This window comes from Scyliorhinus torazame, chromosome 7 (genome assembly GCF_047496885.1).
Source record: "Scyliorhinus torazame isolate Kashiwa2021f chromosome 7, sScyTor2.1, whole genome shotgun sequence".
Classification (NCBI taxonomy): domain Eukaryota; kingdom Metazoa; phylum Chordata; class Chondrichthyes; order Carcharhiniformes; family Scyliorhinidae; genus Scyliorhinus; species Scyliorhinus torazame.
Window position 1 is genome coordinate 53,470,262 of NC_092713.1, and position 24,705 is coordinate 53,494,966.

A 24,705-nucleotide genomic window follows, 5' to 3' on the forward strand; every position below is an offset into this window, starting at 1 on the left:
CTCCACCTCTTCCTGCACAAGGCTAAGACTAATGGAGCTCAAAGTGGTGCACAGAGTGCACCTGACCAGAACCCGAATGAGTAGGTTCTTCCCGGAGGTGGAGGACAAATGTGAGTGGTGCCAGAGGGGCCCGGCCAACCACACCCACATGTTTTGGGCTTGCCCCAAGCTTGCTGAGTTCTGGACAGCCTTCTCCGAGGCAATGTCCATGGTTGTGGAGGTCAGGGTGAAGCCATGCCCAATAGTGGCAATCTTTGGCGTATCGGAGCAGCCAGAGTTACACATGGGGAAGGGGGCCAATGCTTTCGCTGACCTAATCTCACACCGGAGAATCCTGCTCGGCTGGCGATCGGCAGCACCGCCCACAGCTGCAGACTGGCTCGCTGACCTTTCGGAATTTCTCCACCTGGAGAAGATTAAGTACGCCACCCGAGGGTCAGAGGAAGGCTTCCTGGATACTTGGGGGCAGTTTGTCGGTCTGTTCCAAAACCTGTGCGAGGCCAGCAACAAGGAGTAACCTTTTTTTTTAAACACCAAGATAGATGAGGTACCAAAAGACTGCGCAACCCGGAGGTTCGGGGGGGAGGGGAGAGGAACCATAAACCGATCCAGAAGGCAATGAAATGTTGATAGGGTCAGTTAAACAAAGGACAAACTAAACCTCTCTGTATAATAAAGAAAATTAGCGCGGGTGAGAAAAATGTTATGTGATATACAACTGTTTATAAATATGGGAAATGCCAATAAAAATATTTTTTTTCTAAATAAGTGGGGAAAGAGCCAAGTTTAGAAAAACTTAACCGCACTAAAATTTGGAGGGTTTTATTTTAATTTATTTGTGGGATGTTGGTGTCGCTAGATTAGGCCCATCCCTAATTGTCCTTTAGAAAGTGGTGGGCTTCCTTGAACCGCTGTGGTCCATGTGGTGATACTTGTTGCTTTAATGAAATAGTAGTCTGGAAGGAGTTGAGGAATTGTCTGCTCCATTTAAAAATGTGCATTACTTGTACTTTGTGGTAATAGTTTTTTTTTGTATTCCAGGAGTGCATTCGGTCACTGGGGAAGAACAATATCTATACGCCATTTCGAGCAAGCAAGTTGACCCTGGTACTGAGAGATTCATTTATTGGTGAAAACTCTAGGACTTGCATGGTAGGTTTTCTGTGCAGCAGTTTATGATTGGTTTATTTAAAAAGATATATATTTTTATTCAAATTTTCAATGTTTTAACATTTTTGCAAAGAATATGCACAGACCTCTTTTTCTCTTCTCTCTTTCCCCCCCCCCCCCCCCCCCCCGCGCACCCAAACCCTTTTGATGGAAACCATAGCCCAAAGTGTAAAATAAACAATCCCCATCTCTTGTGGAACCCCTCATCTGCCCCCCTCGGAGCAAATTTCACCGTCTCCAAGTACAGGAACTCCATTAGAACCTCTGGGCACGGGGAGGAGAAGCTGACCTTCACCTCAACAGGATCTGCATGCGAGCGATCAACGAGGCGAAGGCGAAAACATCTGCCCCTGCGCTCGTCTGTAACTCCGGCACGTCTGACACCCTGAATGTGGCCTCCAGGGGACCAGGCTCCAGTTCTACCACTGTGGGACCTCTGACATGGTGCCAAAAGCACCCCCCAAAATTTCTCCAACTTCGGGCAGGACCAGAACATATGAACATGATTGGCTGGGCCCCTCTCGCACCACTCACAGCTATCCTCTGCCCCGTCAAACAGCCGGCTCATCCTTGCCTTCGATAAATGTAATCTGTGCATCACTTGAAATCGACCCCAGCTTCATGCACAAGGTTGAGGCATTAATCCTCTACAGAAGCTCGCACCATAATCCCTCCATGCCCAGCTCCTTCTCGCACTTGGCCTTAATCCCTGCCACAGGAACCTTCTCCTTCTCCATGATCCTACCATAAATCACCAAAACGACTCCAGCCCCATCACCGAAAGCACCTACTCCAGCAACAAAGAGAATGATGCCGTTGGAAAACCTTTCTCGCGAAGTTCCGCACCTGTATGTATCTGAAGTTGTCTTCACGCTGGAGCCCAAACTTCATCCCCCAACTCCTCCAAGCTTGCAGACCATCCCTCCAAAAACAAATCTTTAATCTCCATTCTCTCTCTCTCTCTCTCACTCACTCACTCACTCACTCACTCACTCACTCACTCACTCACTCTCACTCTCTCTCACACACACACACACACACACACACACACACCTCCCTACTCCAGACCCACATCTTCTCTGCATCCAGCAATAGTATAGCACGTTCGTAAGGGCCAACCCCCGTACCTCCCGACTGCCACCGCATTTGGAGCACCGCTTTCCTTATCCTAGCCATCTTCCCTGCTCACACAAATGACTGGCAGACACCGAAACGGAAACAAATAACGTGGCAAAATGTTCATCTTCACAACCAGGGGAGATTATCCCATTGAAACAAGTCTTCCTTTACTCTCCCAACCAAGCTTGTGAAATTGAGCTTGCCCAATTCTGCACCTCATCCACCCCAAGATACCTAAAGTGAGTTGTCGCCACCCAGAATGGCAACCCCCCTCATTCCCACCCCTACACCTGGAGAAGACACCACAAAATACTTGCTTTTCCCTAAACTCAATTTATACCTCAAACACCTCTAATCTCCTTAGCAACCCCATTATATCCCTCACCAAAGAGCTCAGGTCCGAGATGTACAATAGCGGATCGTCCGCGTACAGAGGCATCCTATGCTTTGATTGGTTTCTAACTATTTTTGTGAAGTTTTGCAAATTTTTACAAATTGGATTCTTTTAAATGTACAAACTACCATTGGTCTGTCCAAGCATGAACAATACGAACATACAAAATAGGAGCAGAAATAGGCCATTCAGCACCTCAAGCCATTCATTCAGATCCTGGCTGATCTGTTTGTTTCTAATTCCACATTTCCATCTACTCCCCAAAATTTTAGATTCTTACTAGGCAAGACAATCAAGCTACCTCCACCGTAAAATGTTCAATGACCCTGCCTTTGAATGCAGAAACTCCAAGGAGAACAGACTTATCATATGGCAGTCCCTCCATACCTGGAATTATCCTTATAAACATCCTCTGTACTACCTCCAATTATATATTTTTCCTTTAGAAGAGGCCCAAAACTGCACAGTATTCTAAATGTGGCTTCACTAGTACCTTGTACAGTTGCAGCAACTCCCCTTTTGCTTTTTATACTCCAGCTGCCCTGAAATAAAAGCCAGCATTCTATTTGTCTTCTATTTTCTTCCACACCTCATGCTAGCTTTTCGAGTTTTGTGCATAAGGACCCCTAGGTTCCTTTTGTGTGCATCTCTCTCCATTTAAATAATCCACCTTCTCATTCTTTCTTCCAAAATGAACAATCTCACATTTTCCCACATTAAATTCCATTTGCCAATTTTCTGCCCACTCGCCTAACCTGGCAATATCTCTCTATCTTTATTAAGATCATGGTTGAACTGATAGTAATCTCAAATCTGCATTCCGCCTATACTTAGATTCTGAATCTATCCACCCACTGCCTTTCAAAATATTCAAGACTTCCTTCCTGAAAAGGTGGTGGAATCGGAGCTCCAAAGATGCACAAGTCCTGAAAGACGTGCTGGTTAGGTGAATTGGACATTCTGAATTCTCCCTCCGTGTACCTGAACAGGTGCCGTAGTGTGGCGACTAGGGGATTTTACCAATAACTTGATTGCAGTGTTCATGTAGCCTACTTGTAACACTAATAAAGATTATTATTAACGCTCTGAGAAGATTTTGCCTCATCTTTTAAATGAGAGGGTACCCACAGGGACCCCTAATTCTAGATTCTCCCACAAGGAAACATCCTCTCCATGTCCATCCTGTCAAGACCTCTTGGAATCGTACCTGTTTCAAGTTGCCTCTTACTATTCTAAATTCCAGTGGATACAAGCCTAGCCTGTCCAACCTTGCCTCGTAAGACAACCCATCCATTCCAGGTATTAGTCTAGTTCCCTGAACAGCTTCCAACACATTTGCATCTTTCCTTAAAAAAGGTGACCAATACTGTATACAGTACTCCAAACACTGTCTTCATATTATCCTGTACAATTGAAGCATCACCATGCTACTTTGGATTCAATTCCCCTTACAATAAATGATAACATTCTTTTAGCTTTCCTGATTACTTGCTGTACCTGTACACTAGCCTTTTATGATTTCATGCACTAGGATACCCAGATCCCTCTGCTCTTCAGAGCTCTGCAATCTCTCGTTAGGTAATGTGCTTTATTGTATTCGCGCTGCCAAAATGAACAATTTCAAGTTTTACCACATTATACTCCATTGTAAATAAATTGTAGCGCTACTACTGATGCCCCAGCCAAACTCTAATGATCAAATCAGCTTGTCTTGAATACATGCACAGCATCTTTGTTTTCTTACTTCAAATAGCCAACTTGGGCAAATTGAGGGCAGACTGACAAGTATCTTAGATTTCAGACTACTTTGGTTTGTCACTGATGCTTAATCTGTTAATTTACTGCCATTTTGTTTTGTGTGAGATTAGTAAAGGGTTGTGAAATGTCTGTTATTCACTGTCTTGTACGTCATGTTCGAGGAGGAGCTATGACCTGTTCTGCATGCAGCATGAAAACAACCAACATATTTTGTGACATTGCAATTGAGTCGATGCATAAGAACGTTTTATTGATCTTGCTGAAATTGATTTTTTTCTTCTTCTAGATTGCAATGATTTCACCAGGATTGAATTCCTGTGAACACACACTAAATACTTTGAGATATGCTGACAGGTAACAGTTTTAAGTTATACAACCTGAATGTCAAATGTTTTATAAATAAGGCAAACATAGTGTCATTATGCTTCATTGGTTCTTTGATTCAAGTATTGGTTCCTTCTATTAAAAGCTCCTGCGCCCATACCAAAAACCATGCGCCAATGCTATTTAATACCTTGTCATGGATTTGCCTAGTACCTAGTAACACTAATTTAACAAAACATAATAGGATGCGATATGCCTAGCAACGGGTAGAAATCTGCTCAGCAACAGCAGTAACCGCCTACAAAAGGCATAATGGGATGTGTGTTTCCCAGTAACGATTAGCAAATAGGGGATGAATCCCCTATCAGTAGAAATACATCAACTAAAAGATTGGGAGATCAATGAAGAATACACCTGCTAATGTCTAGAATAAAAGAATTGTGAGGGGCTGACAGCCAAATAATCAGAAGGCAGCATCAAAGTGGAACAAAGGTATAATTGCCAGGATCCTCTGAAGCAAGAGAGGCCACTTGACATCCAGCAGCCTCAGAAGCAGGCCAGCCAGCTTCCAGCTAGCAGCCTGGAGGCAAGGTTTTATATCGGACGGGCTCTGAGGCTTCAAGCCAAGGCAATGCAGAAAACCTTTGTTAAGTCAGTTTACACGTCTTCGGCTGGACCAGGACAAGATAAATGTCCCATTCCCACTGTATTGTGTGGTAACAATCTGCATTTTGACTTCTAAATCTATTTAATTTGCATGTTGTTTTGGGGGGGTGGGTGGAGAGGTGGAAAGGGGTAGTCTTGAGGAGTTAGGGGGTCGTAGATATATTTTGGAACAAGGGGTATGCACTACATAAACTATATGTTTAGTAATTCATTATATTTCATTGCTTAGCATAATATAGTCCTGTTTGTGTGTATTTGTCTTCATTTAATAAACAATCTTTACCTGAAATCTGACTGCTTATTCTCACTGGGGTTTCACTTGACTGTACTATACACCCCCACAAACTGTGTTCCAAGTTGAGATACCCTTGCAAACTACAATTGAAAGTATTATCTTAATCCAGAATTTAAAAATGTTATTCTTTCGTGAGATGTGGGCACTGCTGGCAACGGCGGATTTTTTTTCCCATCCCTAATTGCCCTTGAACGGAGTGGCTTGCGAGGCTATTTTAGAGTGCAGTTGAGTCAACTACATTGCTGTGGTTTTGCAGTCACGTGGGCCAGATCAGGTAAAGATGGCAGATTTCCTTTCCTAAAGAACATTGGTGAACCAGATGGTTTTATTACAATCTATGTTAGTGCCATGTTCACTACTGCTAGCTTTAATATTTAGACTTTTAAATTTAAATTCCACCAGCTGTTTTGGTGGGATTTGAACATGTTCTCGGAACATTAGCCTGGACTTCTGGATTACTAGTTCAGTGTGATTCTCACTTTACCGCCATCTTACCTTTTAATATATGCCATTCACTTACCACCCAGCAGAATAATTGATTTGTGAAGACCTCTGATGTGGTCTTTATTGAGTGTCTTCTTCTTCTGATTTGTTGGGGTCCATATTAGGTGATGGACTTTCATCTTTTTTGCAAAATATATTTTCGATTGCTTCCTGCCTCATCCCCATAAGAGCTTGGAGTTGCTTTCTCAGCATTGTTTGTGTCCAGGTGGGAAAATGTCTTGGGGATTAGATTGTGGAGCCAATGTCAAAACCAATCTGAATAGCCTGCCAACATTTTAAAGTTTTGACAATCAACACCTGACGCCTATTTAATCTTGCCCCAGCATAAATCACTGTTTTGAGAAGGGAAATGGCAACGGCTGTCTATTTGATTTAGTCTTAAGACTATTAAATACAAATAACTGCAAAAAACTTCTAATTTTTTAATTGCTGTTGGGTAATCTGGATCACGGGATAGTCAAATGAAGTTATTGACTAATAAATGCTGTAAGTGTAAATTTTAAATTTCAAGTATTTGTCTTTTGTTTCAGTTAATTTAAATTAAGCAATTCCCACGATGTATAACTAGGTGTAATGCAGGAACCTAACCTGTGACAGTTGAGGTGCTCCATTTATTTTTTGCTGCTTGCCTGGTAACTGCAGAAAGATTGAGATTTATTAATGTCTGCCCAAGGGTAAAAGAACTCGGTGTTGAGGAAGTTTCAAGTGAACCCGAATGTTCCACAATATCTAAAGAGCAAAGATTCAACGAGTCCTTGGAGTCTGACATTCGGTTGCTTTGTGATAAAAATGTAAGTACAGATTGGAGTAAGTTTAGAAATGTTCTGAAAATATTACTGGACTCCCAATATACATTTTCACTAAGCCAAACTACACCAAATAGCATTTTTATGTGATGGCATTAAATAACTATCACATATGCTGGATTCACAGGAGTATGCCCTCTCACTTCATTATTTGTGTTGCTTGGTCTTTCTATTCTGTGAAATAGAAGTCTGTCATTGATATTTGAGTGATACCAGTTTGAAATGATAGGCCAAACTCAAAATTGCCTTAGTTTAACAAGGTATGCTCAAGGTTTTTTTGTACTTTTTTTTTTTTTTTCCCTAATTCACTGAACCAAATACTGGCAGTTGTACCCATCAACTCAGGAAAAATAAGCACAGTGTTCTAACACATTTTGCCAGCATCTTCTATTGTAATCTCAAACCTATTTTCTATTAAACCTGAGTTTACTAGTTTCAAACATGAACCTTCTAGTTTTCTGGCTCCCATTTTCTCACTTTCTTTTCTCACTGCCTTGAAAGAAAAGGGATATGTAATAATAATCTTTATTTTCACAAGTAGGCATACATTAACCTGCAAAGACGTTACTGTGAAAAGCCCCTAGTCGACACATTCCGGCTCCAGTTCAGGTACACAGAGGGCGAATTCAGAATGTCCAAATTACCTAACATCACGTTTTTCGTGACTTGTGGGGGGAAACTGGAGCATCCAGAGGAAACCCACGCAGACACTGAGAACGTACAGACTCCACACAGACGGTGACCCGACCCAAGCCAGGAATCAAACCTGGGACCCTGAAGCTGTGAAGCTATCCACTGTGCTGCTGTGTGTGAATAGTTTCATGGTTTTCACCTATTTTTTTTTCCACCTATTACTTGACAGATCTGATGCATCATTCAACTAATGACCTGTTTATACATTCTTCCCCTTACATAAGAACTAGGAGCAGGAGTAGGCCATCTGGCCCCTCGAGCCTGCTCTGCCATTCAATGAGATCATGGCTGATCTTTTGTGGACTCAGCTCCACATTTTGCGGCCCGAACACCATAACCCTTGATCCCTTTATTCTTCAAAAAACTATCTTTATCTTAAAAAACAATTAATGAAGGAGCCTCAACTGCTTCACTGGGCAAGGAATTCCATAGATTCACAACCCTTTGGGTGAAGAAGTTCCTCCTAAACTCAGTCCTAAATCTACTTCCCCTTATTTTGAGGCTATGCCCCCTAGTTCTGCTTTCACCTGCCAGTGGAAACTGGAAACAACCTGCCTGCATCTATCCTATCTATTCCCTTCATATGTTTCTATAAGATCCACCGCCCCCCCCCCCCCCCCCCCCCCCCCGCATCCTTCTAAATTCCAACAAGTACAGTCCCAGTCTACTCAACCTCTCCTCATAATCCAACCCCTTCAGCTCTGGGATTAACCTAGTGAATTTCCTCTGCACACCCTCCAGCGCCAGTACGTCCTTTCTCGGGTAAGGAGACCAAAACTGAACACAATACTCCAGGTGTGGCTGTAGCCTCACTAGCACCTTATACAATTGCAGCATAACCCTTATACAATTGCAGCATAACCTCCCTAGTCTTAAACTCCATCCCTCTAGCAATGAAGGACAAAATTCCATTTGCCTTCTTAATCACCTGTAAACCAACTTTTTGCGACTCGTGCACTGGCGTGCCCAGGTCGCTCTGCACAGCAGCAGGTTTTAATATTTTATCATTTAAATAATAATCGCTTTTGCTGTTATTCCTACCAAAATGGTTAACCTTCCATTTGTCAACATTGTATTCCATCTGCCAGACCTTAGCCCATTCACTTAACCTATCCAAATCCCTCTGCAGACTTCCGGTATCCTCTGCACTTTTTGCTTTACCACTCATCTTCGTGTCATCTGCAAACTTGGACACATTGCACTTGGTCCCCACCTCCAATGCTGGTTGCTTCTTAGGTTAGGTTCATAGTTTCTTACTGGCCTTCCTAAAACTCCGGGCTGGTCAGATTTCGCTGGTGGGGACAAGGGCATGACTGAATTTTGAAATTTACATTGTTTTTAAACCCACTTGGTCCCCAACTTCTTTCCTATCCTAGTATGGTTCTGTCTCTTCCAAAAGAAGGTTGCATACATTTGAATAATGTCAATTAAAACTGGGCATTGGCTATGATTGAAAATGACTGGGATACCATTATCTTATCATGGTTGCTTTAAACCAACATTCACACTGGGTGGAAATGGTGGTAATGTGCTTTCTGTTGTGCTTTTGGGGGCTCATTTCAATAGAAAGGGGCTTTGTAACGAACTTGCTAGCAGCTTTGCTGGTCATTTCACCCCTGCCCAAAATGTTGTAAATTAGATCGATTGAAGATCCTGAGTTTTGAGGAGGTAGTATGCATCTTCATTTAGTTGTTACATTAAAATTTATCAGTTAATAACTAAAATTTATCAGTTAATAACTTGCGTGTTCATTTCCTGTGACATAAAACAAATTCACTATTACATGTCTCATTTCAACGAATCGCAATTTAATCTACCTTCTGACGAGTTGTAGTAAAAGGAATTTGCAATCTAACTTCTATTACCTTAACTAAAGAGCAGAATGTCTTTGATCGCAAAGAATAACACTGCATGTTCTTTAAAACCTGTTGATTAGAATCTTTAGCTTCATGCATGTATGCCAACAGTATCTGTTGCCATTTATTGTTTCCAAGTCTATCTGGGTTGAATAATCTGTCTAAATTTACTTCAAAAATAGACTATTTCGAAGAAAAAGGTCCATTTTAAAGTTCCCAAGAATTGGAAACAATACTTTCTGTTTTAGTTTCTGTGGCTACTGGATGTAATCTAACCTCTTTATGGTAACTCATGTACTGCACGTAATATTTCTCTCACCCCACCTCTGATATTGTCTTTAAAGCTTGGTGGACTTCAAAGTGAGAATCAGAAAATGGTTACTGCGCATGGTGATTTGACTTTGGATGCTTCTCAGGTTAGGTTCATAAGACCATAAGACATAGGAGCGGAAGTAAGGCCATTCGGCCCATTGAGTCCACTCCGCCATTCAATCATGGCTGATTTCAACTCCATTTACCCGCTCTCTCCATAGCCCTTAATTCCTCGAGAAATCAAGAATTTATCAACTTCTGTCTTAAAGACACTCAACGTCCCGGCCTCCACCGCCCTCTGTGGCAATGAATTCCACAGACCCACCACTCTCTGGCTGCAGAAAGTTCTCCTCATCTCTGTTCTAAAGTGACTCCCTTTTATTCTAAGGCTGTGCCCCCGGGTCCTAGTCTCCCCTGCTAATGGAAACAACTTCCCTACATCCACCCTATCTAAGCCATTCATTATCTTGTAAGTTTCTATTAGATCTCCCCTCAACCTCCTAAACTCCAATGAATATAATCCCAGGATCCTCAGACGTTCATCGTATGTTAGGCCTACCATTCCTGGGATCATCCGTGTGAATCTCCGCTGGACCCGCTCCAGTGCCAGTATGTCCTTCCTGAGGTGTGGGGCCCAAAATTGCTCACAGTATTCTAAATGGGGCCTAACTAATGCTTTATAAAGCTTCAGAAGTACATCCCTGCTTTTATATTCCAAGCCTCTTGAGATGAATGACAACATTGCATTTGCTTTCTTAATTACGGACTCAACCTGCAAGTTTACCTTTAGAGAATCCTGGACTAGGACTCCCAAGTCCCTTTGCACTTCAGCAATATGAATTTTGTCACCGTTTAGAAAATAGTCCATGCCTCTATTCTTTTTTCCAAAGTGCAAGACCTCGCACTTGCCCACGTTGAATTTCATCAGCCATTTCTTGGACCACTCTCCTAAACTGTCTAAATCTTTCTGCAGCCTCCCCACCTCCTCCATACTACCAGCCCCTCCACCTATCTTTGTTTCATCGGCAAACTTAGCCAGAATGCCCCCAGTCCCGTCATCTAGATTGTTAATATATAAAGAGAACAACTGTGGCCCCAACACTGAACCCTGCGGGACACCACTCGTCACCGGTTGCCATTCCGAAAAAAGACCTTTTATCCCAACTCTCTGCCTTCTGCCTGACAGCCAATCGTCAATCCATGTTAGTACCTTGCCTCGAATACCATGGGCCCTTATTTTACTCAGCAGTCTCCCGTGAGGCACCTTATCAAAGGCCTTTTGGAAGTCAAGATAGATAACATCCATTGGCTCTCCTTGGTCTAACCTATTTGTTATCTCTTCAAAGAACTCTAACAGGTTTGTCAGGCACGACCTCCCCAAGTTCTTGCTGGCCTTCCCAAAACTCAGGGCTGATCAGATTTTACTGGTGGGGACAAGGGCGTCACTGAATTTTGAAATTTACATTGTTTTTAAACCCATCTAGCTTTAATTTTTGTGGACATGCTACCAACAACCTTTCCCTTTTGATTTCCCTTGTGCCCAGTCACTTATTACGCCTATATCGCTAGGTACCATTAAAAAATGTCACATTTTCTTCTAAGTTATTGCAATGCGGTGGGAAGGGTGAGACATCGGATTCAAAGAAGGTTATTGAATAAAAGTTTGATCTATCTTTAATGTTCCAGCTTATTTGAACTTCCTTTCTTTGTGATTGTCTCTCCAGAATATTAAACTTTGATGTTTCTTTGCTGAGATCTTCTTAATAATCTGTAACTGCTGGATATCCAGTTGCTTTTTGCTGTTACCCAGATTTATAGCACTGCATTGTATGCACATTGTTTCCTACAGCAATTGAGTAGTAAGATTTCTCTATATAAAAATACAATGCAGGATGATTATATGTCTTCCAACATGCATGATGTTCATATTTTGACTAGTTCTATGCACAATTGAGGGCAAAAATCAGCCATTTTGTTCTCTCCACCCAGAACTTGTCTACGGTCCCCTCAGCAAGCATCTTGATTGTTAAATGATTCTAGGATTTTCACTGCTCTTAAACTTTCTTGTTCATTAAATGTAAATGTGGTTTTAAATTATGCCCCTTTGTCCTACTCTTGCGGATAATTTAATGTAATCTTTTTTCACTCTATTAACTATACTTCCTTTCCAATATCACATAAAAATCCAACTTTCTCCAATCTTCAATTCAATTTTTCACTTCATGGCACTTCCTTACACTTCCCTCCTCCTGTGCTTTAATATCTTCCTTGTTTTGTCATCAAGAATTATTAACTGGATGTGTAGACTTGGATAACTAAAATGTAAGATGGTGTTTAACATCATACTTGGGTATTTCAGCACCATTTCCATTTTTGGAATAGATCAACATTTTAAATTATTTACTGTACTTTACAATTATCTATGCCACATTTCATAAACTTCTCCATAAACAATAGTTTCTGACTTTAACAAGCACACAAGCGCAAGCGTGCATACATTCTACAATTGGTGGCCAAATTAAAATTCACTGATAAAAGGCAAAATGAAAGAGCTCACTGGTTGAGTCCTTCGCTAGTATCTGTGGCTCTGACAGAAATTTTCCATGTAGGTCTTGGAATTATTGTGTAATTGAGGTTGATGTAAACTGCAATTTCTGGACAGCCATTTGCTAAACATAATTCATCTTTTCCAAAAGTTGATTTTTTTACATTGGGTATTCGTTTGTATATGCTCATTGCATATGCTCTATTTCTGCAATGGATTTCAAACTAACAGCAGTAGCATCATATTAATAATAATAATAATCGCTTATTGTCACAAGTAGGCTTCAATGAAGTTACTGTGAAAAGCCCCTAGTCGCCACTAATTTCAGAGTGTGAGGAGAAAAGGCTGGTAGATTTCTTCCAGCCTTGTTTGTTTAACAGCCACTGTGTTCAAAATGGCTTTCTCGTCACATGATCTCACCCCACAGTAATTTTGAATGGTTAGTAATTTTGGATGGTAATTGATTAGCTCCAGTCCGCACAGACCCATGGCTATTGTTTTATGGCCTAGCTAATTCTGTAATATCACAACCATTAACTCTTTATGATCCAACTTGATGAGATAGGAGGAACGCACTTGTATAATCAAATCATTGCACAATGGAAATGGGCAATCTTGGACTTTACATTGACCTTGAGACAATCATGAAAGCAAAGCAAACATGGACAAATATCCACTTCCTTTAATTTAAGAATTATCATACTCCACAATCTTCATGAAGCTCGATATGTGACTAAGCTACCTTTATATTGGTTTGTGCTGCTAATGGGTTCTTCTCGGAAGTAGATGGTGGCTACGAGTGATGTTCTGGGGGGTCCAGTGCACCCTATGTGCATATTCTGGTCTTGTTCAAAGCTAACGAGCTTTTGGGTCTCCTTCAGTGCCATGCTGGGAATTCTTGGGATTGAGTTGGTTCCTTGCCGCTTGGTGGCTATCTTTGGGGTTTCAGATTTACCGGAGCTACAGACCGGAACAAAGGCAGATGCCCTGGCCTTCACCTTGCAAATAGCCCGAAGGGGAGTACTGTTTGGATGGAAGCTTTCGGTACCACCCAATGCTGCCGTGGCATGGTTAATTGACCTGATGGAGTTCTTAGTTAGAAAAAAATCCAAGTATGTCTTAAAAGGGTTGACAGAAGCGAAGCGTTCTACCTGTGGTGACTGCCGTTCACTTCCTACTTCAGGGAGTAATCCAGAGATTACAACCTTTAAGGTCCTGCTTTAACTATCGCTCTTTCTTCCTTCCATCCCTCCTGTACAGTCAGGCCGCTTCTAGTGTCAGAAGCTTGGCTCTGATTGCACTGCCTTGAGACAGCTCCCCCATCAGCTTCCAAAATGGAAACCCTAATTGAGAGCAGGACGCCAGGAGACTCCTACAATACCTGCCTGTTTCTCATGGACTGCCTGGTGGTCACTCTTCTTTCCTCCAGTCCCTGGAGTTAGTGTGATCACCTCTCTAAATGTGCTATCCACGTAACTCTCAGCTTTGTGGATGCATCAGTGTCGCCAGCTGCCGCTGTAGTTCCAAAACCCCAAGCTCAGTTTTTAAAGTTGGGGGCACTTCCTGCACACGTTATCATCTAGGATGCCTTCCCACAAAGGACCGGTCACACATTCCACTCTGCTGACCTCACCTGCCATGTCTTAAACGTAAACTTTTCAAATTACTTGGTCTTAAAAAGATGTTTCCCTTAGCTTAACTTTAACCCCCTTGTCTAATTCTCCTTTGGTCTACTAATCCTTGTATTACTTACTTATTATAGTTTATCTATATTATGCTGGCTCTGACTTTTACTTATCCCTCATGCTTCTCAGTGAATTTTTGTTCAATTATAGAACTGACTGCATGACACTGTTCCCAGACTGCTTCACTACGATGCTAACTGCAGGACACTGTTGTCTCTGCCTTTTTCTTTGTTTCAACTACCTATTGCTCACCTGCAACCTTTGATATTTTAGCAATCCAGATCTAGTAATCTTTTGAGGTTTAGCTTTGCAATTGTTTGTGTCACCCAATTTCTTGTTGACAAATATTTTTTAAAAGCACCTCTGCCTTTCATCTTCCATCCACACGTAAATAAAAAGACCAGCAGCTTTCTGTTTTTCATTACCTTCAAGGTGGTCAAACACCTCCTGATCAGTTCTTGCAAGTTTTTATTTAATTACTGCAAATTAATCACCAACGGTGGCGCAGTGGTGGCACTGCAGTCTCACGGCGCCGAGGTCCCAGGTTCGATCCCGGCTCTGGGTCACTGTCCGTGTGGAGTTGCACATTCTCCCCGTGTTTGCGTGGGTTTCGCCCCTACAACCCAAAGATGTGCAAGGTAGAAAGATGTGCATTGAACACACTAAATTGCCCGTTAATTGGAAAAAATGAATTGGGTAATTTAAAAAAATTAATCACCAACAGAGTAGATGGAAAGGGTAGTTAGTGATACTGGTTGGTTTCCTAGATGGGAAACTTCAAAAATCTAAAATTAGCAGCTCTAGGGGTGGCACGCTGGTGCAGTGGTTAGCTCTACTGCCTCATGGTGCCGAGGACCCATTTGTCTGCATGGGTCTCACCCCCACAAACCCAAAAAGATGTGCAGGGTACGTGGTTTGGCCATGCTAAATTGCCCCTTAATTGAACAAAAATAATTGGGTACTCTAAATTCAATAAATAAATCTATAGTATTGACCTTCATCTGCTATATGCACATTATTTTAAAAAGGACTTAAATTCTAACTTACAGATATGTTGTCTTGATTGTCCTTCCATTTTAAGGAGGCACCATCAAAGATTTGTGACTTGCATGTAGATGTTTCTAGAATTCTTGAACTGGAAGAACAAGTGGTGGATGAACATCGAGAAATTCAACAGGTATGATTTGAATTTTATTTTTCTCCCAAAGTCAAAATATAGACTCATTCTTTAGGCTTTCAAAGACTATATTTTGCAGGTGACTAGCAGCCATTTATGCAACGTTTGATCACCAGTATATTAGCTGATCATAATCGGGCATTTTACGCAAATGTACGCAAATATCTGATGAAGACTAGATTGGGCATGGTTGACATCCCCCTGCTTTCTTGTCGGGCCACCACATTTCAATCTCCCTTATTGGAATAGCCAACCATTCAATAGGCCGTTTAGAATGTTTGTTGTTTTTTTAAAATTTTTTATTCTCCTTTTTCACATTTTCTCCCAGATTTACATCCATCAACAATAAACAATAATCAGCAAGATATGTCAGTCCCCATAATAACAACGATCCCATCTACCCACCAACCCCCAAGCCTCAACCCGCATGTTTACGTAAACAAATGACAAAAAGGAATCGGGGATTACCCGTAGTCACCCTTAATCTTACACAGCTCCTCTCCCCCACCCCAGGTCTCCAGCTCCTCCCGTCCACTGCCTCTTGTAAAACCCCTCCTCCCAACCTCTGTTCCTTCCCCCCCCAACTTTCCACCCTGGCTAGACCACTCGGACCCTGTTCTGCCAGGCTCCGATGGCCGCAGCCCCTCCCCCCACCTCACTCCCGTTCACTGGCCGGCTTAAACCAGCCAGCGTGGAGGCCCCTGCCCGGGTCCCTTTCCCACTTGCCTGGCCCTAGGAAAGCCCAAAGATCCCCTTTTAGCACACAAACCCCACATATCCACCTACACCCCAAAGGACCCTTATTTCGAGTGAAAGTCCCGTCCCTTCCCTTGTCCAAATATATACCACATTATATTATATTATATACCACATTGGCTCCTTTAGTCTCTACACCCGCGCGCAGTGATACAAAAAAGAAGAAAATACAGTCGAGGTTACATCGGCACATGGCCATTCCTCAATTTGTCAGTTCTGCCACAGTCCTTCTGCTTTTGCAAACTCCTCCGCTGCTTCCGCCGTTCCAAAATAAAAGTCCCTGAGCTTGTAAGTCACCCTCAGCTTCGCTGGATATACAATGCCACACCGCACCTTGCTAATGTACAGTGCCCTCTTCACCTGGTTGAAGGCAGCCCGCCTCCTTGCCAGCTCCACCGTAAAGTCCTGGTATACACGTATACCAGCTCCAGCCCACTGCACCACCCGCTTCTGCTTGGCCCAGCTCAGGACCTTCTCCTTCACACTGTACCTACGGAAGCTCAGAGTCACTGCCCTTGGCGGCTCACTCGCCTTTGGTACAGGCCTCCACGACCGATGAGCCCGATCCAGTTCATATCGGGAGGGATCCTCCCCCTCCCCCAATAGTTTTGCCAGCATCGCGGCAAAATACTCAGTCGGCTTCGGTCCTTCAACTCCTTCGGGCAGCCCCACAATCCTCAAATTCTGTTGCCTGGATCTGTTTTCCAGGTCTTCCATTTTTCCTCGCAGATCCTTGTTAGTGTCCATCACCTTCCGCATCTCTTTCCCCATCGAGGCAAGTTGATCACCGTGCTGCAATAACGTCTCCTCTACTTCCTTCAGCGCCTCCCCTTGTTCTCGCACCTCCGCCACTGCGCTCGCCACCTCCGTCCTCACCGGGGAAACCGCCTCCTCCACCAGCACACTCAAAACCTCCCTCATCTCCTTCCTCACTGTCTCCATGCATTTCGCAATCTGCGCCAACTGCTTTTCAAATTCCGCAGCCATCACCTTAGTTATTTCTTCAGCCGTAAGCAGTGCGGCCTTCCCTGGTGCTCCAGCACACTCAAAACCTCCCTCATCTCCTTCCTCACCGTCTCCATGCATTTCGCAATCTGCGCCAACTGCTTTTCAAATTCCGCAGCCATCACCTTAGTTATTTCTTCAGCCGTAAGCAGTGCGGCCTTCCCTGGTGCTCCAGCCTCCATTTTCCTTGGTGATCCCGTGGTGACCTTTCCACTCCCCGACGGACCTTCAGCTGGTTTTTTTTTTTTTTCGGCCATTTTCTTGCTCACCCTAGACATTTTTCTTTTGTGTTTTTTTTTCCTCCTGTGTCTCCTCTGTGCCTTCTCCCTGCTTCTGCCGCCTCCGTGAACCCTGGGACCGGGCTTAAAGCCCTGAAAATGCCGTTCCTGAACGGGAGCCCTCCATTGTGCGGCCGCCTCCCGCCCACCGTCACCGGAAGTCCCCGCTGTTTAGAATGTTAATTTGATAAACTGTGAAAATTACAAATGCTTCGATAAAATGATTTCTAAAAAAAAAGGAATAGCCAACCATTACTCAGTCAGGGCTGTGAAAACAGACAAGTTACCATAAAGCAACAAGCACTCATTTAATGAGCTCAAAGTGGTGGGAAGACAAAATGTGCAATACCATGAGAAAACTTTATCTACCATCTGCCTTAAAAGGAAAAGTGTCCCTTGAACATGAGGGGTTTGTAAGAGTTACAACTAAATGTTATCATCTGGCTGTGCTAGATATAAGAACACTTAAATGTTTGCTGGTATAGAAATGGAAGTACCATAAATAACCATGGATCATTTTTACATGTATTGAATGTTTTTACAGAAGCTACTACTGTGGAGTGATGCAGATGACAAACTCCTGAAGATGACTCAGCTACCCGACTATAATGTTGAGAATTACACCAACATATTACAAACTTACATTGACGAAAGGATGGAAATATTTCAAGATCTTGACAGTACATTTTTTAGATTACCATATTCTATTGGATAAAGGAGAGTGATGATGAATTGGAGCTGATTTATAAAGATTGATTACGAGGGTTGAATATTTGTTATTTCTAGTGCTGCCCTATTGATGTTCACTCTCCCCAATGTTCTCTTCCATAAATTACCTTGATCCCAGGTAAAGCTTGATACATAGTATAGAGACCTTGGGTGAAATTGGCCATGGGCAATGCCATTTTACACCACATCTGAGAGAAGAAAATTGGGCATAGAATAAAAGAGGTAGTTGTTTTGGTGCTATTGTTGAAGATGAGCTTCACAACACCCCCCCCCCCTCCCAAAACTTGATGGAAAGAAATACAGAATTCTATATCCATCTTTAATTCAAACTGAATCTATTTTACATATGCAATAGTATGATGTCTTGGTTCATTTTATATCTTTAACATTTGTGATGACCAGTCTACTCATCTTTAGATGGTCCACGAACAATGTCAAATTTTTTGTTCACAATAAAACATGGTATTCAAGTGTACTTCAATGAAGTAGAGGATTGATGAGCTACTAAATAAGTTATACTTTAATTTTCCTTTATCTACATTCTATACTCAAATTTGTACTTTACCCCATTTGCTATTGCATATAATACATATTCATTTTCTTCAGGATCATTAGTGATCGTGGTCAAATTAAATTCAACAAGGATGTACTGAGTTAATACAATACACTATACTGTAAGTGTTGCCTAATATGACCTTAGTGCCCTTGCAACTATCTTACTAGTACTTAATCCTTCCAGATATCACTACATTGAATAAGCTGCTTAAATGTGTTTTTAATTATAAATACGGGCAGCACGGTCGCGCAGTGGGCTAGCCCTGCTGCCTCATGGCGCCGAGGTCCCAGATTCGATCCCGGCTTGGGTCACTGTCCGTGTGACGTTTGCACATTCTCCCCGCGTTTGCGTGGGTTTTCCCCCCCACAACCCAAAGATGTGCAGGGTAGGTGGATTGGCCACACTAAATTGCCCCTTAATTAGAAAAATTTAATTGGGTACTCTAAATTTAAAAAAAAATAATAATAAATTATAAATATCATACTTGCGTCATGGGCAGAGTCAATACTTGCTTGCAATTTATTCATGTTGCACAGTTCCATGAAATAAATTGTGTATTTCTTAGCTGGGTATTAGATTAGTTTGTCTATATATTAATATTTGTCTGTCTCTTACAGAAAACCTGAAGGCGTTGAGACAAGCCTTGCAGAAAGAGGAACAAGCTGCCAAAGCTCAAGGCTGAGAAGTCATCGGCATCAATTTGTGAATCTGAAATGTGTGTTAAAGCACTTGCATTGTGACTGTCATGGCCACTGAATTCAACTGTCATTCATACAAGGGCCACAAACTGTGCTTGTGTTCCTCTTTTACTGTTCCTGTCCTTACAGTCCTCCTTCTAAAAGTTTGTCTATATGCATTTTCTTATGTTTTCTTTCGAACATTGTACAGATTTATATCTAGTATATAATATGCTTGAACTGACTGACACAACTAAAGTGGAAGTATGCATACATAGTGCAGATTTGATTAGTTTTTCAGGGTGCATTGATTTCTCTACCCATTCCTCAGTTGATTTGTGAAGAAATGACCTTGTTTAAAGAGAACTCTTACTAAGTAGAAGAATGGAATTACTGTGTCCTTTGTAGTCTTTCCCTGCCCCCAAAAGTTCCATACGGCCAATTTTAATATGCTGGTATTGTGGAACTTTATTTAATATAAACAAGATTTTCTAAATTCCACTACATATTCTTTTATAATTGTTCCAATAGGATACACTACCATACCTTTTGGTATCTGGGTTTCATGAACAGTGATTTTTGTATCCTCCAGTAATTGGTATTCACACCAGCCAATTTTATCAAGCTAAACACATTTTGAACTTGATATACCTTTTGTTAAACTGCTGAAACATTTTCTGAATTCTTGGTGGTCTTTTATGGATTTGTAAATCAGCTGAAGGATGTCGGAACTCTTGCCTTACAGTAGAGGCAAAAATCAAGCTCATGCTTGTCTGTAAGAGCTGATGTGCACATGGCAATCTGATACTTTTGAATTGTTCTACTGAGAGCAAAATGAGAAACTGCATAAGTAAAAGCATTTCATACATTTGAATATTTTTTAATCCTGTCTAGTAGGAATAGAGAAATCAGTAGAGTTTTGATTTCTCAAATGACCTGTTTTTAATGGAAAATGAGCTGTCAAAGAACTGAATTAAGGTTTTCTTAGTCTGTCCCTAAATAATTGCAGTACTGAAGATGAAAACTCAAATGTGAATTGTTTTATGGTTCACATCCAATCCCAGAATGCATGGGCCATTTTTGAATTGGAGAATCATCATTATACTGTAATGTTTCATATTCAATAAAGTAATTAAATACCATGCAAAATGGTTACAGTTGCTTTTTGCAATTTGTATATCACAGAGCATACTTCCAAACGCATGAAACTTGTAGAAAAATTAATCAAACTGATTTTGTGTATTAAATCTTTTGAAGACGTGAATATTAAATTAACTTCAATAAGAAACTAGGTGAGAGCCCATTTTCATTTGCGTGTCTCCTTTTTATCTTGCTTGTTCCAGTTTGGCAAGGAAGTCGCTGATATCTGAGGAAGCTAGCCTGACGTGTATCAGGTGACATGCCATGTGCCCTACATATCCTCAGCTGGGAAGATAAGCCTAAGCAGTGAAACTGTTGCTTTCCATATTCCTGCAGACTAGTTTCTGGCCAGTTATATTATTCTATAATCCTATGCAGGCAGACATGTATACTGTACCTAGTAACACATCTCACACCTGTAGCATTTGTGGAAGTGTCCGTGCTACATCCAGCATTGCAGAGTAACCAAAATGTCACGGTAATTGTTCAATCCAAGAAGCCGATCACAAAATGATAGCATTAGGCAGTAGCAACAGCACAACTATTCCCTAAAAGTTTGATTTGGTTTTTGCTACAGATTCCATTACTCTACATAAGCTATATTACTCACGGTAGCATAGTGGTTAGCACAATTACTTCACAGCTCCACGGTCCCAGGTTCGATTCCCAGCTTGGGTCACTATCTGCAGAGTCTGCACATTCTCCCAGTGTCTGCGTGGGTTTCCTCTGGGTGCTCCGGTTTCCTCCCACAGTCCAAAGATGTGCGGGTGAGGTGGATTGGCCATGCTAAATTGCCCTTAATATCCAAAAAGGTTAGATGGGGTTACTGGGATAGGGTGGAGGAGTGGGCTTAGGTAGAGTGCCCTTTCCAAGGGCCGAATGGCCTCCTGCATTGTAAATTCTATGATAATGCAACTGCAATAAGAAACCCCTTTGCAAAAAGATCATAGGATGGTTCAAGTCACTATTTGGTAAGGCTTTTGACCCTTTCCTCTTTATAACACACATTTAATTTTTTTTTTTTTTTTTTGAGACTGCTCAGCCTAAATGGGAAGTAATGGGACGGTAGCACAGTGGTTAGCACTGTTGTTTCACGGTGCCAGGGACCCGGTTTGATTCCCGGCTTGGGTCACTGTCTGATCCCAAAGGTTGTGCTTGTTAAGTGAATTGGATATCCTGAATTCTCCCTCAGTGTACCCGTACAGGTGCCGTCGTGTGGCAATTATGGACTTCAAGACATTGTCCAATTTTCCCTGCATTCTTTGCGGGTGTCAATTTTGTAATCTGGACGTGGCCATCCCAGATGGCTACTCTCCAGAGCGCAGTCCTTGCATGAACAAGACCATGAAGGGCTAGCAACCTGATCTGAGCAACCAGCAGCAGACAGTGCAAGTCTGCCACACTCCAGTGCACAGCAAGATGACTATGACAGTCTACCATGCTCACGTGAACAACAAAAAGACTATGACAGTCTACCCAGATTATTTGAGCCACCAGAAGAAGACTCTGACAGTCTACCCAGCTCATCTAACCGACAGGAAGACACTGAAGGTCTACCCACTCACTGTATGTGCGACAAGTGACAAAGGCTTCACAATTCTCATACAAGATGTGCAACATCTCAGCAAGACTGACACATCTCAGCTAGTATGTACAGAGGCACTCGACAATCAAAGTGAGGCTACTAGTGACTCCAGTGATACCACGTTAATTCAAACCTCATCTACTCGAGCTTCTCCACAAGAACCTGAAATGACTCCAGACGGGGAGCATCAAGAAACCAAAGGTGATTCAGATGAACCAGAAAGGGCTCCAGACGGGGAGCATCGACAAGCCAAAGATGATTCAAGTGAACCGGACGTGACTCGAGAAGGAAGCACCAAGAAATCCGAGACAGCACGCTCCATGAAACAGCAGATGCCACAAAGTAACTTTGTGAAGAACTCCACTCGGTGTGGTCATTGAGCGCAACAAACACAACAACAAAACCTACAAAACAACAAGAAGTGTACCAGAGGCAACAAACGCAACAACAAGCACGTCAATAACAATGACGACAACAATAGAACAACAACTGGTACGACATGGTACAACTCTGCCCATGAAGGACAATGTTACTGCTCAGCTCAGAACAATGGCAAAAGTGCAATCATACCACAGCATATCAACGCATCTTACCAATTCACGTTTGCTACACTACGGACAAGCAAACCAGCTTTCAGGAAAAATGTCATCAAGAATTGCTGCCACAAGCATTAAAAAAAAAAAAAAAGAGTCCATCTCAGACAATGAAGTGATTTGACCATTTGAACACCACCTGATAACTTCTTGATAACGTAAACACCAGGACACTGTCATTCCCTTGTGAATACTGTCAATCAACATCGACACTTCCATAACAGCACAAGAAAGCTACTCAACCATGTAAATTCATGAACTTTGGACTCATAACTATTCTTTGGTCTTGTATAGTCATCACAATCATCATAACTTGTACATGTCATCACTTATTTACCTGTTTGTTCAATTTTTCTTAACACTACAGAAAATATGTAACACGAAAAAAGGGGGATGTGGTGATATGCATCACTAAATACACAAGGGGTTAATGTAAATACACTACAACTAAGTAACCACTAGAGGGAGCACCAGAGACATAATGACATACAGCTAATGGATACATAGACTAGGACACGACCAATGGGCAGTCAAGACACCCAGAGGTGACACTACCACAAGGGGGCATTACACAACCCAGATATAAGGACAGGACATGCATGCTCTGTCTCTTTTCACAGGCGATACTTAGAGAGTAGGACAGGAGCAGATCAGAAGCATCACACCCACCACGTGGCTTAGAGCAGACTGGTTAGTTAGACTGAGTTATTACAGCACGATTAGCAGGAGAGTCGAACTCCTAGAGAACTGTGCTAATGGTTCAATAAATAACATTGAACTTACTTTAAAGTTTGGAGTATCTTTTGGTCAAAGCTGCATCGAGTTGCAGCCTGTATTATCCCAGAGTACATAACACAAGGATCACCACTCCAAGTGAGTGGACAATTGGTAAAGCCTCTGAGCACAGTGGCCTAAGGGAACAGGAGACACGGGTGGGAGACGACATGATTAACAAATCATGGAAAAGAGGCAAAAAGCCACTTTTCTGACGTCCTTCACGACCCTGGAGTCTGGTGTTCGGACAAGAACGAAAGGAATTAGTACAGAATGATCAAAGATGGGTGGGATCCTGACGCAGCCCCCCGTAGCACAAAGAAAATGGTGTGATAAACTAAAGCGAGACACGACCAAAAATCTTCTTTTTTTTTTTATATATTTTATTCAAATTACTAAATGGCAACTGCCATAACAAAAATAACTCCCAAATAATAAAATCAAACAATCCAATATACATAACCAAGTACAAATATCTATACAAAAACACCCCTGAGGACCCACCCGAGCCTGAGCCCCTCCCCCCTGGGTTGCTGCTGTTACCTTCCCATTTCCTTAATCGTTCTGCGAGGTAGTTAATGAACGGTTGCCACCGCCTGGTGAACCCTTGAGCCGAACCCCCTTAGTGCAAACTTTATCCGTTCTAGTTTTATAAACCCTGCCATGTCATTTATCCAGGCCCGGGGGTTTGGCTTCCTTCCACATAAGCAATATACGTCGCCGGGCTACTAGGGACGCAAAGGCCAAAACATCAGCCTCTCTCGCCTCCTGCACTCCCGGCTCTTCTGCAACCCCAAATATAGCCAACCCCCAGCCTGGCTCGACCCGGACACCCACCACCTTCGAAAGCACATTTGCCACCCCCACCCAGAACCCCTGCAGTGCCGGGCATGACCAAAACATGTGGGTGTGGTTTGCTGGGCCTCTCAAGCATCTCCCACACCTATCCTCTACCCCCAAAAATTTACTGAGCCTTGCTCCGGTCATATGCGCCCTGTTCAAAACCTTGAATTGTATCAGGCTAAGCCTGGCGCGCGAGGACAAAGAGTTTACCCTACGTAGGGCACCTGCCAACAGCCCCTCTTCAATCTCTTCCCCCAGCTCTTTTTCCCATTTTCCCTTCAGCTCATCCACCATGATCTCCCCCTCGTCTCATTTCCCTGTATATATCCGACACCCTACCATTCCCCACCCAGGCCCCCAAAATCACTCTATCCTGAATCTCCTGCGTTGGGAGCTGCGGGAATTCCCTCACCTGTTGCCTCGCAAAAGCCCTCAGTTGCATGTACCGAAATGCATTCCCTTGGG

At 42.5% G+C, this 24,705-nt stretch overlaps 1 protein-coding gene and 1 long non-coding RNA gene across 4 annotated transcripts in view; one reads left to right on the forward strand and one right to left on the reverse strand.

Annotated features, from left to right (window-relative positions):
* The window catches only part of kif2c (kinesin family member 2C), a 138,727-nt gene extending 118,134 nt beyond the window's left edge, over positions 1–20,593 (forward strand). For 2 of the 3 annotated variants that reach the window (XM_072510715.1, XM_072510717.1), the window contains exons 15-21: positions 1,042–1,152; positions 4,728–4,795; positions 6,904–7,021; positions 9,930–10,001; positions 15,209–15,304; positions 17,888–18,023; positions 19,246–20,593. In XM_072510715.1, coding sequence (XP_072366816.1) covers positions 1,042–1,152; positions 4,728–4,795; positions 6,904–7,021; positions 9,930–10,001; positions 15,209–15,304; positions 17,888–18,023; positions 19,246–19,310 — 666 coding nt within the window. In that variant the 3' untranslated portion in view covers positions 19,311–20,593. The remainder of the gene's footprint in view (positions 1–1,041; positions 1,153–4,727; positions 4,796–6,903; positions 7,022–9,929; positions 10,002–15,208; positions 15,305–17,887; positions 18,024–19,245) is intronic. The other variant, XM_072510716.1, reaches the window with a different exon arrangement.
* The window catches only part of LOC140426218 (uncharacterized), a 209,642-nt gene that overhangs the window by 179,789 nt on the left and 5,148 nt on the right, over positions 1–24,705 (reverse strand). Inside the window, exons 2-3 of the long non-coding RNA XR_011948155.1 lie at positions 15,175–15,262; positions 14,553–14,743 (exon numbers count right to left, since the gene is read on the reverse strand). This is a non-coding gene — a long non-coding RNA (uncharacterized lncRNA). The remainder of the gene's footprint in view (positions 1–14,552; positions 14,744–15,174; positions 15,263–24,705) is intronic.